The following is a 12541-nucleotide window of genomic DNA, read 5'->3' as shown; positions in this document are numbered from 1 at the left end:
GCAGAAGGCTAGAATGTCTTCAAGTGTGCTGAAATGAAGCTGTGTCGATTATTTGTTGAAAAACCAGGTTTCTTTTTTTTTTTTAAGTTTGAACAATTTATTTTGTTGTAAAGGTGCTGTACAGTTACATAAATCATGTGAAGAGTATATTTCCTTTTGGACAATGTCACCCCTTCCTTCCCGAGTTTTTTCCTCCCATCCCCACCCACAAGTAGTATAGTTCATTTTCAACATAGTATCTAGTAAGTACCACTGCTGCATTTGTTCACCCTTTGCCCCTCCATTTCTGTGCCCCTCCTTACCCTCCAAAGACAGATAAACGAAGAAAACAAAAACAACAACAAAGAAAAAATTCTTTTTCAGGCTTCCTTCTTCATAGAAAAGTTGATTGTCTGTTCAAAGGTGTCAAGTCCTGCCTTGACCTGGTTTGCCTGGTGCTTCTCCCCACTGATTTAAGAAAGTTAATACGATTGTTTTCCTACCAAAGCAAAAGACTCAGCTGAGGACTCAAAGCCTTCTCTTGACCCCTCCTGCAGCTTTGCAGTGGCCTCCAGTTAAAAATCTGCAAACCATAACAAATATGTTTAGAGAGAAGATAAAATGAATGTTGCCTGTGAATTTGTTTTAAACATTGTTTATTTTGCTAAATAACGTAGATAAATCTTTTCTTGAAGAGGGAGAGAAATCACCAGATTTCATTAATAATCCACGGCTTTTCAGAGGATTTTCTTTGAAATAACCTTCTTGCCAGCTTTTCATAAATTAAGCATAAACTTTCTTTGACCTCATCACACATAATTAAATAGCTGTTGAAGGGTTAAACCCAACTAAAAAGTGATTATATATCTCAGTCACCATTCTCCTGCAAAATTATACAGGAAGTTTGTTTCTGTGCCTAACCAGGGTAATTACAAGAGACAGTTACATAATTTACAGTTTCAATCTACTGGTCCATAATCACACACTTCCACTTAGTTGTATATACTCTGTGAGTATCTGTTGTATTTTGGTTTATAATCATGACTGCAGTGTGATTGATTGCTTGTAGTGTAGCATATTGAATTGATTTTTAAAAATGAACTTTAGCTATGAACATGTCCATTTGAGTTCCTGTTACTTACGTAGTTTGTGGTTCTTGTGTTCAACAGTTGCATAGTAGTTAACAAATTAAACTTCAGAAAACTTTTCCCTCATTTCAACCTAACAAGAACAGAGCCTAACACACAGTAGACACTCAACTATTGAAATATACTACAAGCCATTCCAACCCTTTAAAAATTGGGTGGGGATTTTTGACAGTCACCACATAATAAAAGACTCTAGGATAATACTGTCAGACAGTCGTGAGTCAGTGCTCATAGTAATAGTTTTTGAAATCTCATCTCTAATTTTCATTCATGTTAACAGTCTAAATAGCACAGTGACCCTTTCTAGGATATATACTGTCTATAGCTTAAGGAGGAATAGTGATTTTTTTAAAAATACTGTTAGTGATGACATTGCGTGTGGTTTTGTTTTCCTTCTACCTAACATTATATGCCTACATGACACCAAATCCACTGTCAAGACAACCAGTCACTATGAATATCCCATCCTCAGCTCCCATCCCCAGCTTGCATATGTGCAAACTTGAAAATGGGCTTTAATTCATCTCCTGCTCAAAAGATTTTGGGAGATGAAGAAAACCAGTAAGATGTGTTTGTCTGTCTAGGCACCCTGAGGGCAACTAGAGATGTTTCTGGACTTTAGTTTTCAACAGTAATTGGTCAGTCAGATCCAAGGAAGTTACCTCAAAGACTGTCAATTCACTTTTGAGATCTCCTTTGAAAACACTTTGTTTACATTTATTTGTTTATTTATTTTTATTTTATTTGGCAGGCTCTCACTATATAGTCCAGGCTGGCAATGAACTCAAGATCCTCTTAGCTCAGCCTCCTATGCTAGTATTACAGACGAGCACTATCACACCCAGATAACAAAGGATAATTGTTTTTTGATTTTTGGTTTTGTTTTGTTGTTTTCATTGTTTAGTGGAACTAGGAATTTGAACACAGCTAAGCTGGCACAATACCACTAAGTGAACCCTCTAGCTCTGTTTTTTTCACTGGTTATTTTTAGGATAGAGTCTTGCTTCTCATCTGGGTGAGAACCTGAGCTGAGATTGGCCTACATTTAGGCAACTTATCATTGCTGGGATCACAGGTATGAGCAAACCAGCACCCAGACAAAGGAACTTTTTAAAGAGATTTCTGTTCTCACTCTTTCCTTCAGTCTTACTGTATGCTTGTGTTTGCATGCGAAAGCTCGTTATCCAGAGTTGGAATTAAAACACATTTTGTCCTGTTTCTGAAAATTACAGCTCACACACACAGTATTTTAGGGAGCTAATGAAAGTGTGAACAGAAAAGCAAACTGCTCTTCAAACCATCCTGTCTTTCAGAGCCTGGTTGTAAAATCTATGACCGTGTTCACATGGTATAAACATGCCCCATATCTGTTGGGTAGAATTAAACCAGGTGATTAGATATTAGATTGAACTGTCTAAGTTACTCTTGCAGAACCTATAAGAGACCTATAAAAGTAGGCAAAAGAGAGTCTGGGAAGGTGACTCAGTGGTAAAGTGCTTGCCTTGCATACATGAGGCCCTGGGTTTGATTCCTCAGCACCACATAAGCAGAAAAAGCTGGTGCTGTGGCTCAAGTGGTAGAGCACGAGCCTTGAGCTGAAGAGCTGAGAGACAGTGCCCAGGCCCAGAGTTCAGGCCACATGACTGACAAAACAAACAAACAAAAATATAGGCAAAGAAACCCCAGGTTCAGGGCTGTGAAGGTGGCTCAGTGGTAGAGTGCTTGTCTGCATGCATGAGGCCCTGGGTTCAGTTCCTCAGCATCACATAAGCAGAAAAAGCCAGAAGTGGGGCTATGGCTCAAGTGGCAGAGCGCTAACCTTGAGCTGAAGAGCTGAGTTCAGGCCCCACAACCAGAAAGAAAAAAAATTAATTTGGTTATTTTCCAAATATATTTAAGTAAGCATTTTTTAATCTTGCCTTTTTCAAATAACTTTAGTTTTGCTACAAATGAGATTGAGAGTATAACATCTCTCCTTTGGTATTTGGCCATCACATATATTTGTCAATGGCCCTCAGCTGCTTCAACCCAGCCGCTCAAGTCAGAAGGACATTCACAAATGTTCAGTCCATGTATGCTACAGGTACCACAAAGGAGGGGAATCCCTTTCCCATCACCTGATGTTCTCCCTAATTATGAGTGCATTTTCTATGTAAACATCTACATTTTTTTCTGGGTGATGACCATGTAAGTTTACTACTGCCTTCAAGAGAGTCCACAGCCACCCATGGAACCATGGAAACTTTCCAGTAAACCCTAGCATGGTCGACACATACATACCACGAGGAACCAGGGAGTCATTCCCCTCCCAAACAAAGCCTTCCACTGAGAGGACCTGAAGGACCTTTCGGGAACAGATTTGGAGAAGTGGGCAATGCTTAGCAAAGGACTAGAACATGTTCCCTCCCCTCTTCCTTCATACACATAATTGAAGAAGAGCTCAATGCTGGCTGGCATTGTCTGCCAGGGAGCCTGTGAGGTCTTTGAGAAGAGACATCTAAGAGTAGCCTAGAGAAACAGGCTGGGATGTGACCCAGATTAGCCAGTAGCCTTTTCCCAAAGACCTGCTGTCTCCATTCCTCGGGTTTCACTGGCTCAGGCCATTTTCCCAAGGACACACTTGAGTCTTGTAGAACATGTGGGTCTTTGTTACATCTGTCTTGGGACTAGCTCAAGGTTCTGTTGAAGCCCTAAGAAGGCATTGTTTTTGTGCTGTGATTGGCTTGCTGTTTTCTTGGGGTAATCCTTGAAGTGAGAGACTTGAAGCCCAAAGGGGATTTGAGGGCACAGAACTGTGCTTGCTGGAAATTTGGAGTTGCTAAGTTTCTTCAGACTATTCCTGAGGCGGAAAGTTTTTCCATAGTCTTTTAATTAAATTTATATTTGGATGGATAGCTGGAGAGGGGAGGAAAGGAGAATGGCTTGGAGAAAGAACTTCTGTTTGAGGTGGTGGGAAAAGGAAGAAAAGGAATCATTCTGACTCCACAGAGCAATTTTCTTTCCAAATTTTCTTTTGTTTCCCCTACCATAAGAGTATTTAGTCACACAGATGATTGCCTTGAGATTTCATTCACTCAATATGTTTAATAATAATAATAGCTAACATTTATACAGGGTTACTGAAATGTGCCACAAGTTTTTATTAGGTCTTGTGATGCTAACATCTGTGACAAATAAGCATGTTTATTATCTGTACATTATAAATGAGGATTCTGAAACACAGAGGTTAAATAAATACATATTCCAGGGTCATATAGCTAGGACATAATAGGCCTTAGAGTCTATTCCAGGTGATGTAGCTCTCAGATACAATGCCTTCTTTTTATGTCCTTGCTTTAAAACACTTGTGGCATTGTTGCCTTACCTTTACATGTTCTCATTGTCCATGTTTCGTAAAATGGTCCCAAAGTGTGGTCCACAGGGTCATAACTACTTTAAAGTAATACTATTTTTCCTTTACATTCTCATTCTCCCATGAGTGTATAGGGGAGTTTCCCAAAAGTGTTCATGACTTATGATGTCACAATAGATTGGGCTACCCAGTTAATAGGAGAATCTAGCTATTTTCTTTTCAGCCAGACATTGAGAAGATTTGCAAAAAAGCTCTTCTCTATTGTTTGACTTATAACTTAGAAAATGTAGGGTTTCATTTTTTTTTTAATTGGAAGAAAAATGTAGGTGTTTATTTTTTTTGGAAGTTTGAACTCAGGGCTTTGTGCATGCTAGGCAAGTGCTTTACCACTTGAGCTATGCTTACAACTCTGGTTTGTGTTTTAGGCAGGGTCTCATTTTTTTTTTGGCCAGGCATTGGTCTGAGACTGCTCCTCCCACTTCTGCCTCCTGTGTCATGTGACCCATCATGCCATGCCCAAAAATGTCAGGTTTTTTTTTCTTTTTTCTTTCATAAAAATTAAGGTAATAAGCCAGGCACTGGTGGCTCACACTTGTAATCCTAGCTACTCAGGAGGCTAAGATCTAAGGATCATGGTCCAAAAACAGCCCAGTGAGGAAACCTCCAATTAATCACCAGAAATTCACAAGTGGCTATGTAGCTCAAAGTGGTCGTTCTCAGGGATAGCTCCCAGGCCCCAAGTTCAAGCCCCTCAACTAATCATTCCCCCCACACACACCCCAAAAAAGAAAGGTAACCCATAATATGTTTATGGGTTAATAAATACTTTTTTATTTCTCAATAAAATCAGTAGATATAGCTCTTATAAACAAAAGCTCTTCAAAATCTTAAGTAACATTTTTAAATGTTAAGAGGTTCTGAGACCAAGATGTCTGAGAACCACTGATTTAATGTACAGACCTTGCTGTTCACAGTGTAAGAATGTGATGCTTACTGAGTTAGGGTCTGTGTAGCATTTGGAGCTGATTTGTTTCCACGATGAGGGGCTCTGAAGCACAGGCATAAAGACAGAGCTGGCTGGTGGGGATTTGGAGAATCCATTCTGTTTTCTATCAGCAAGGAGCTGAGTGAGATCTATTTAAGACTCCTGATCCCACTGCCATTCAGTGATTCTTTCTAATATGCAAGCTTTTCACATTCTCAGGCCCAGAGCAGTTTATAACAGTGGTTCTCAAGCTAGTGTGCATCAGCATCACTTAGGAGTCTGTGAAAGCTTAACCCCAAGAGACTAGGATTCATGGGGTCTGACATAGAGTCTGAGAATCTGCAGTTCTAGCAGGTTCCTAATTGTGTGGGTCTGGATTTTGAGGAGCCTATTTAATCCCTTTGTTACATAAATTACCTAAAATCTATTAAAAGGCATCTTAAACTTACACAATTCCAAAACCAATCTGATAAAATGTAAAACATCCAAAAAGTTCCAAAATGTTCATTTTTTGTCAAGGAGGTATCTATCTTTTGTTTTGTGTGTGTGTGTGTGTGTGTGTGTGCGTGTGTGCGTGTGTGCGTGTGCGCGTGTGTGCGTGTGCGCGTGCGTGCGCGCGCGCGTGCGTGCGCGCGCGGTGTGTGTGGACATTGTCCTTGAACTTTTGTGCTCAAGGCTAGTTGCTCTACTATTTGAGCCATAACTCTACTTCTGGCTTTTCGGTGGTTTATTGGAAATAAGAGTCTCACAGACTTATCTGCCTGGGCTGGCTTCAAACTACAATCTGCCAATCTCAGCCTTCTGCCTAGCCAGGATGGTAGGTATGAGTTACTGACCCCTGGCAGCATTTGTATCTTAATAATTGGGAAGCATAAGATGTCAGCAGGTTACTGGTTATTTAGGGTACTGCTGTTCTCTTATAATAGTGAGGAAGCTGAGGCTCCACTTCCTTCTACACTAATTTCAAAATCACCACTATATTTAAACAAGGAGCTATAGATAGCCCATCAAGATCATCCATCAGTATTTAAGCTGTCAATTTGCCATTCATCCTCGTAGTCACAGTGCTGCTTACCCCTAGAAACCAATAATAGATGAGCACAGACCAGCAAATTGCCATCTCTAAGCATGAGCTAGATGGTCAGAGGCATCAGGTTTCCTGTGCTCAAGAGCTACCATAAATCCCCCAGCCTTGTGTCTGTTCCCAGGCTTGCAAACCCACTTCTGCCTATTGATGGGGATCTTTTGGTGGGGTTTGTTGAGCTTAACAGGTGTCTGATGAAAGATATGTAATCCTTGAAGATTATCTTCTCCTAAAAACATCTGGTGACCCTGAACCCACATAATCCAGACAGATGGGAGTCAGCAGTGAGTAGCTTGCCCAAGTTTACACTTCAGTATTTGAGGAAGTTCATATGGTTTGGCTTTACACAGTAGAAGATACAAGGATGAGAGAAGGAAGAGACCCCTTTGCCCTTTCCTTTCCTGAGAACATTATTCTGCTCTTGATCCACACTGCAATCTTAATCACTCATGGAAAAGGGAGGCTTTAACATATGTGAGAGTGAGCTTGGCAATTATTACGCTGAGATTAAATGAATTTGGGAGTTTAAATCTACAAAAAGGACCTTTGCCAAGGTCCTTTGTATTATATTGGATCTGTCCACATAAAGACAACTCTTCACCAGAGTTTATACTGTCTCCTTGGGAGGGAGTTACCATTTCAAAGCAATGGGCCAGAATTAGTTAAAATGAGAATTGACTAGTCTGCCTAAACAGAAATAACATATACTTCTTTTCTCATCAAGCAGCTATCTTCTTAATCTTTTGAATTAAGTGTGTGGTAGCCTCTGCTTCAATACTCAGACCTCACCCTCCCCAGGTTAAGTAGTCCCAGTGAAGGAAATGAGCAAGCCAGGAGAGTTGACGTGGGTGAGGGGTTTATGGACCACTCACTTTTCAATTATGAGGCTCCCACTCAGGAGTAAGTGCTGTTCACCAGTACCTCTGGCTCACAGGCAACTTCAAGGGAATAATTTCACCAGCAATTAATTCTACAGCAGCTACTGGGATTTGTCCTCCACACATCACTTTGTTTCCATTTGAAACAGCCAGGTTTCCCCACAGGGAGTTGAGGTTTTCTGACTGAAACTATCCTGTATTAAGGAGAGGTGTTAGCACACCATGGGAATCTATTCACCAGGGGCATATTGTACTTATTTCAGATGCTTCAGGATAATATACCGGTTTCCAAGTTAAAGTGCTTTTTATTTCCCTGCATCTTAGATCAATTATTTGGATTCTTTTTGGTAAGTTTAGAGCAGTAACCTAAACCAATCACATCTCTGTCCTTAATAAGTAAAATGTTCTTACAAAAAATAATTATTCTGGGGCTGAGAAGGTGGCTCAGTGGTAGAGCGCTTGCCTTGCATGCATAAGGCCCTGGGTTCGATTCCTCAGCACTACATAAGCAGAAAAAAAAGCCAGAAGTGGCGCTGTGGCTCAATTGGTAGAGCACTAGCCTTGAGCTGAAGAGCTGAGGGACAGCGCTCAGGCCCTGAGTTCAGGCCCTATGACCGGACCCAAAAAAAAAAAAAAAAGTTAAAAAAATTATTATTCTGTCGGTACATTATATTGTAATTATACTGTGAAGAGCCTAGAAAAGGTAGGAATAAACAAAAAGTGAGAAGCTCCTTTCTTCTTCCTCCTCCTCCTCCTTCTTCCCTTCCCCTCCCCCCCCCCCCCCCCCCGCCCCCAGCCTTGAACTTGGGGCCTGGGCACTGTCACTGAGCTTTTTCAGCTCAAGGTTAGCACTTTACCACTTGGGCCACATACTTCTGACTTTTTTTGGGTGGTTAACTATAGTCTCATGTACTTACTCACTCAGGCTGGATTTGAATCATGATCCTCAGACCTCAGCTTCCTGAGTAGGATTACAGGCATGAGCCATCAGGCCTGGGAAGAAGCTCCTTATTTCAAATCCCATGTTATCAAGTTCACAATAGTGAAGCCCTGGCAGCTGCAGCTTCTGGACAGGCTAGTTCCTTGCTACAGGTGACATTATAGGATAGGACAGACATGACACACACTTTCCTTCTTAACTATTCAGATTGCCATTCTGATTTTATTAACAAGTAAGGAGTATAAAATACATCTGTTGTTCATCTTGATCTGAGAAATTTAAATCCCAAACTTCCTCTTCCTCCAAGAGATGACTTTGTGGGCTTCTAAACAGGTCTTGGTATGCATGTCATTTCTTTGTACTGGTTGTAAATTCCTTGAGGGTCTTGGGAATCCAAAGGAGAAAGAGGCAATCACTGAAGGCAATGCAGGGTACCTTGGGACAGTGGCGTTATGTGGTGTGCAGTTTTGGAGCATGGCATCCCTGAAAATCTCTGCAATGTTCTTCATGTAGTTTAGGGATCCACTTCACTTGTTTCTCTCCTCCTAACATGCATCAGCTGCCTCTAGCCTTTGCTATCACAGTAGGAGAGTGTTGGCTGGGAAGATGCTCATCACCCTGCCTGGCCCGGCCCCTAGACTTCTGGGATGGTCAGGATCAATCTCAGGCTGCAGCTGGTGTGCAGTAGAGAATCTCAGCAGACTGCCACTTAACATAATAGCTGTCTGTTGTGCTGAAAGATGTCTAAATGTTCCTAAGACCCCAAGTTGCCTACTAGCTTGAATAGCCTCACCACCCTTTAGGGTCAGATCCCTATAGGTATATACCTATATATATATATATATATATATATATATATATATATACCTACAGAAGGTATATACCTTCTGTACTACCTTGGGATGCAAAACCATGAACAGCTAGGTAAGAAGGTGTTTGGGAAATTCTAGCTGTTTCCTTAGTCCAGAGCAGGAACTGTGAGAGGGTAGGCCAGAACAAAAAAGAGCCTGTGCTTTTCAGCTTCTGTGCTTCTTGCAGTAGGGGAGGGACACACATACACTTTCTGAACCCTCTGGTTGTACAGAAATCTGTCAGGCCAAAAGGGGGACTTCTTGTCCCCCATCTGTAGGGCTCAGATAAGAACCAGTGATGACCTGGGGACTTCCACAGTCACTTCAGGGGACTTTAAATTGTGAGATCTCATGGGCAAAGGGGGGTGGGGGATAGCTCTTTTTCATGGTTCTATGGTTCTCCCCTCAGGACTACCGAGCTGGGGCCTCCAGCTGACTGAGTAAATTTCTCAGCATGTGCCAAGCACTTAGGAGGCGGGTGACGAATGTGCCAATTATCTGTGTTCTGAGGTCTGGGCTCCCTCTGCACTCTGGCGCAGAGCTTTTTCTGATGTTGACAGAACGTGATATGGGCTGGCTTTCACACCGTGGCCATTGATGTTAGCATTCCTAACACTGCTATTGAAAGTCTTGTGTGATGAGTGGTTTGACTGTAAAAATGTTTGTTTGCATTCAATCAAATACCTTGTACTTAAACATGAATTCAAGAAACAACTAAGTCAGAAGGTGCCAGAAAACCTCTGTTAAATTTCTGCCTATTCTTTGTAATGGCATTCAGATTAAAGCTATCAAGATGCAAAATGCTATGATTATAATCCTATAGAGTTCAGGTTACATCTCTTGTTCTCTATTTCTGCATTATCAGCAGTGACTTTTGAGAGACAGGAATGCTCAAAGCATTGATGGGTTTTTTCCCCCTTGTAACAACAACAACAAAAAATCCTTAAAATTCTTGCAGCCATTTTGGAAATGTAGATAAAGAAGAAAAATGCCGAAGATTTGGGTGGTTTATAGAGCAGCACGTTTTTGTAATTGCTGCCACCTACTGTATGTGGTTGATGTTTGTTTAAATTCAGGAAGTTCATGAAGGTGAGACTGTTGAAAAAGATAATTAGAGCAAGGTAGACATCATTAGTTTATACCATTTCTTCTCTGCTCCTAAGTGGCTCTTAATTACTGAGACAGCCGCCAGCTTTCATTCATTACTTTCAAGTGGATTTAAAGTATTTCTCATTTCAGTGTTCTTTGCCAAGGAACCTTTGCAGTGATGTTGTAGAATGTGTTCAAAAGCTTAACAGTCTTAAGGATTCAGAGTATATACAGGAAAGTTTGAGGGTGTTTTTGTTGTTGTTGTTTATTTAATCTGTAGGAACAACGTTCTGGGGTTGGATTATAAGTTAATTTCCATGAAAGAGGTGAAAATAGAGCTGGTGAAGCAGATGTGAGTTGCAGCAGTCGACTTGAAAGACATTCTTTTATTAGATCACCCAGCTAGTTAAATGTAACAGGCAATATAGACTCTGAGTCAACCAAGGCCCTTCCCTTTTATTAAGACCCAGCTGTCAAAGGGTCATTAGGTCCTTCCTGTGGAAAACAACTTGCTGGTTAATGTTTGGGGTGGTCTCTCAACAGGATTTCTGAGTAAGTGCCTGACATTGAGCTTTGGAAGGAATTTAAAGCCGGTGGGAGATTAGATGTGGAGCCTTACCAGAAGTAATGTCTTCAGTCTTAGCATTCATCTTTTTGTTAGATATGCCACCATGTATGCCTGGAATGTTGCTTGCTAGCTGTATGAATTGACTTAGAGTGCCACTATAAAAGATTCAGAAGGATAAACTTCCTTGAGATCGAATCACTGTAAATGGGAAGAAGCTACATACATATAAAGATGCACTCCAGTAGTGTTGTTGTTTTTTACCTTGCTGCTATTTCTAGTGGCTCCTGGTTCCTAGCTTGGGAAAAATCCCAATGAACTTTTGCTTTTTCTGCCCTAGGCTATTTGCTTTCTAGAAGAGAAGGCCAGGCAGGGTCTCCTGAAAAGCCACTCTCTGATCTGGGCCGTCTCTCCTACTTGGCCTATTGGAAGAGCGTCATCTTAGAATACCTCTATCACCATCATGAGAGGCATATTAGCATCAAGTCAATTAGCAGAGCCACAGGCATGTGCCCACATGACATCGCAACCACTCTGCAACACCTCCACATGATTGACAAGAGGGATGGCAGGTAAGTCTTCAGGCCCCAAGTCTCTAAAAAACATCTAAAAGCCTCTAAAAACATCTCTCATCAGAAAGGTTCCTGGCCCCTCTGTACGGTATGTTCACAAAAAATAAAAATTAAAATAAAAAAAAAAAAAGGTTCCTGCAAGTTAGGCATGTGTATTCCAGTTAAAGATTGGGTTTCTTTGTTTTGTTTGGGTTTTTTTTGGGGGGGGCAGGTTTCCGGTTGTGGGGCCTGAACTCTGGGTCTGGGCACTGTCCCTCAGCTCTTCAGCTCAAGGTTAGCACTCTACCACTTGAGCCACAGTGCCACTTCCGGCTTTTTTTTTTTTTGCTTATGTGGTACTGAGGAATCAAACCCAGGGCCTCAGGCATGCAAGGCAAGCACTCTACCACTGAGCCACCTTCACAGCCCTTGGGTTTTTTTTTTTAACTGTATTTTTTTTTTTTTTTTGGTCTTTTCCTTTTTGGTACTGGGATTGCACGTTGCAACTGCTAGGCAAGCACTTTGCCACTGAGCTACATTCCAGCCCAAGATTGGGTTTCTTTTTTTTTTTTTTTTTGGTCGGCCGTGGGGCTTGAACTCTGGGCCTGGGCGCTGTCCCTCAAGCTCTTCAGCTCAAGGCGAGCGCTCTACCACTTGAGTTACAGCGCCACTTCCGGTTTTTCTGGTGGTTATTGGAGATAGGAGTCTCACGGTCTCTCCTGCCCGGGCTGGCTTTGAACCGCGATCTGCAGATCTCAGCCTTCTGAGTAGCTAGTATTACAGGCGTGAGCCACCAGCACCCGGCTAAGCTTGGGTTTCTTGATGGTATTATCAAAACTTTTCAGCCTGGTTATTAGTGGCTCACACTTGTAATCCTAGCTACTCCCGATACTGAGATCTGAGGATTGTGATTTGAAGCCAGCCTGGACAGAAAAGTCTGTGAGATTCTTTATCTCCAATTAACCACCCAGAAGTGGAACTGTGGCTCAAGTGGTAGAGCCTTGAGCACAAAAGCTCAGGGGTCAGTGAAGTTCAAGCCCCAGGAGCAACACCAAAAAAGAAAAAACAATCTTTCACCTATAATAAAAGCATGAGGGGCTGGGAAGGTGACTCAGTGGT

The 12541-nt window shown here is 41.6% G+C and overlaps 1 protein-coding gene across 6 annotated transcripts in view; it reads left to right on the top strand.

Annotated features, from left to right (window-relative positions):
* The window catches only part of Kat6b (lysine acetyltransferase 6B), a 172920-nt gene that overhangs the window by 150079 nt on the left and 10300 nt on the right, over positions 1-12541 (top strand). For all 6 annotated transcript variants that reach the window (XM_042690157.1, XM_042690159.1, XM_042690158.1 and 3 more), the window contains one exon: positions 11212-11443. In XM_042690157.1, coding sequence (XP_042546091.1) covers positions 11212-11443 — 232 coding nt within the window. The remainder of the gene's footprint in view (positions 1-11211; positions 11444-12541) is intronic.

The sequence above is a fragment of the Dipodomys spectabilis genome, unplaced genomic scaffold, assembly GCF_019054845.1.
Source record: "Dipodomys spectabilis isolate Male_0828 unplaced genomic scaffold, ASM1905484v1 ptg000136l, whole genome shotgun sequence".
In the NCBI taxonomy this organism is placed as follows: Eukaryota; Metazoa; Chordata; class Mammalia; order Rodentia; family Heteromyidae; genus Dipodomys; species Dipodomys spectabilis.
This window is presented reverse-complemented; position numbering and strand designations above follow the sequence as displayed.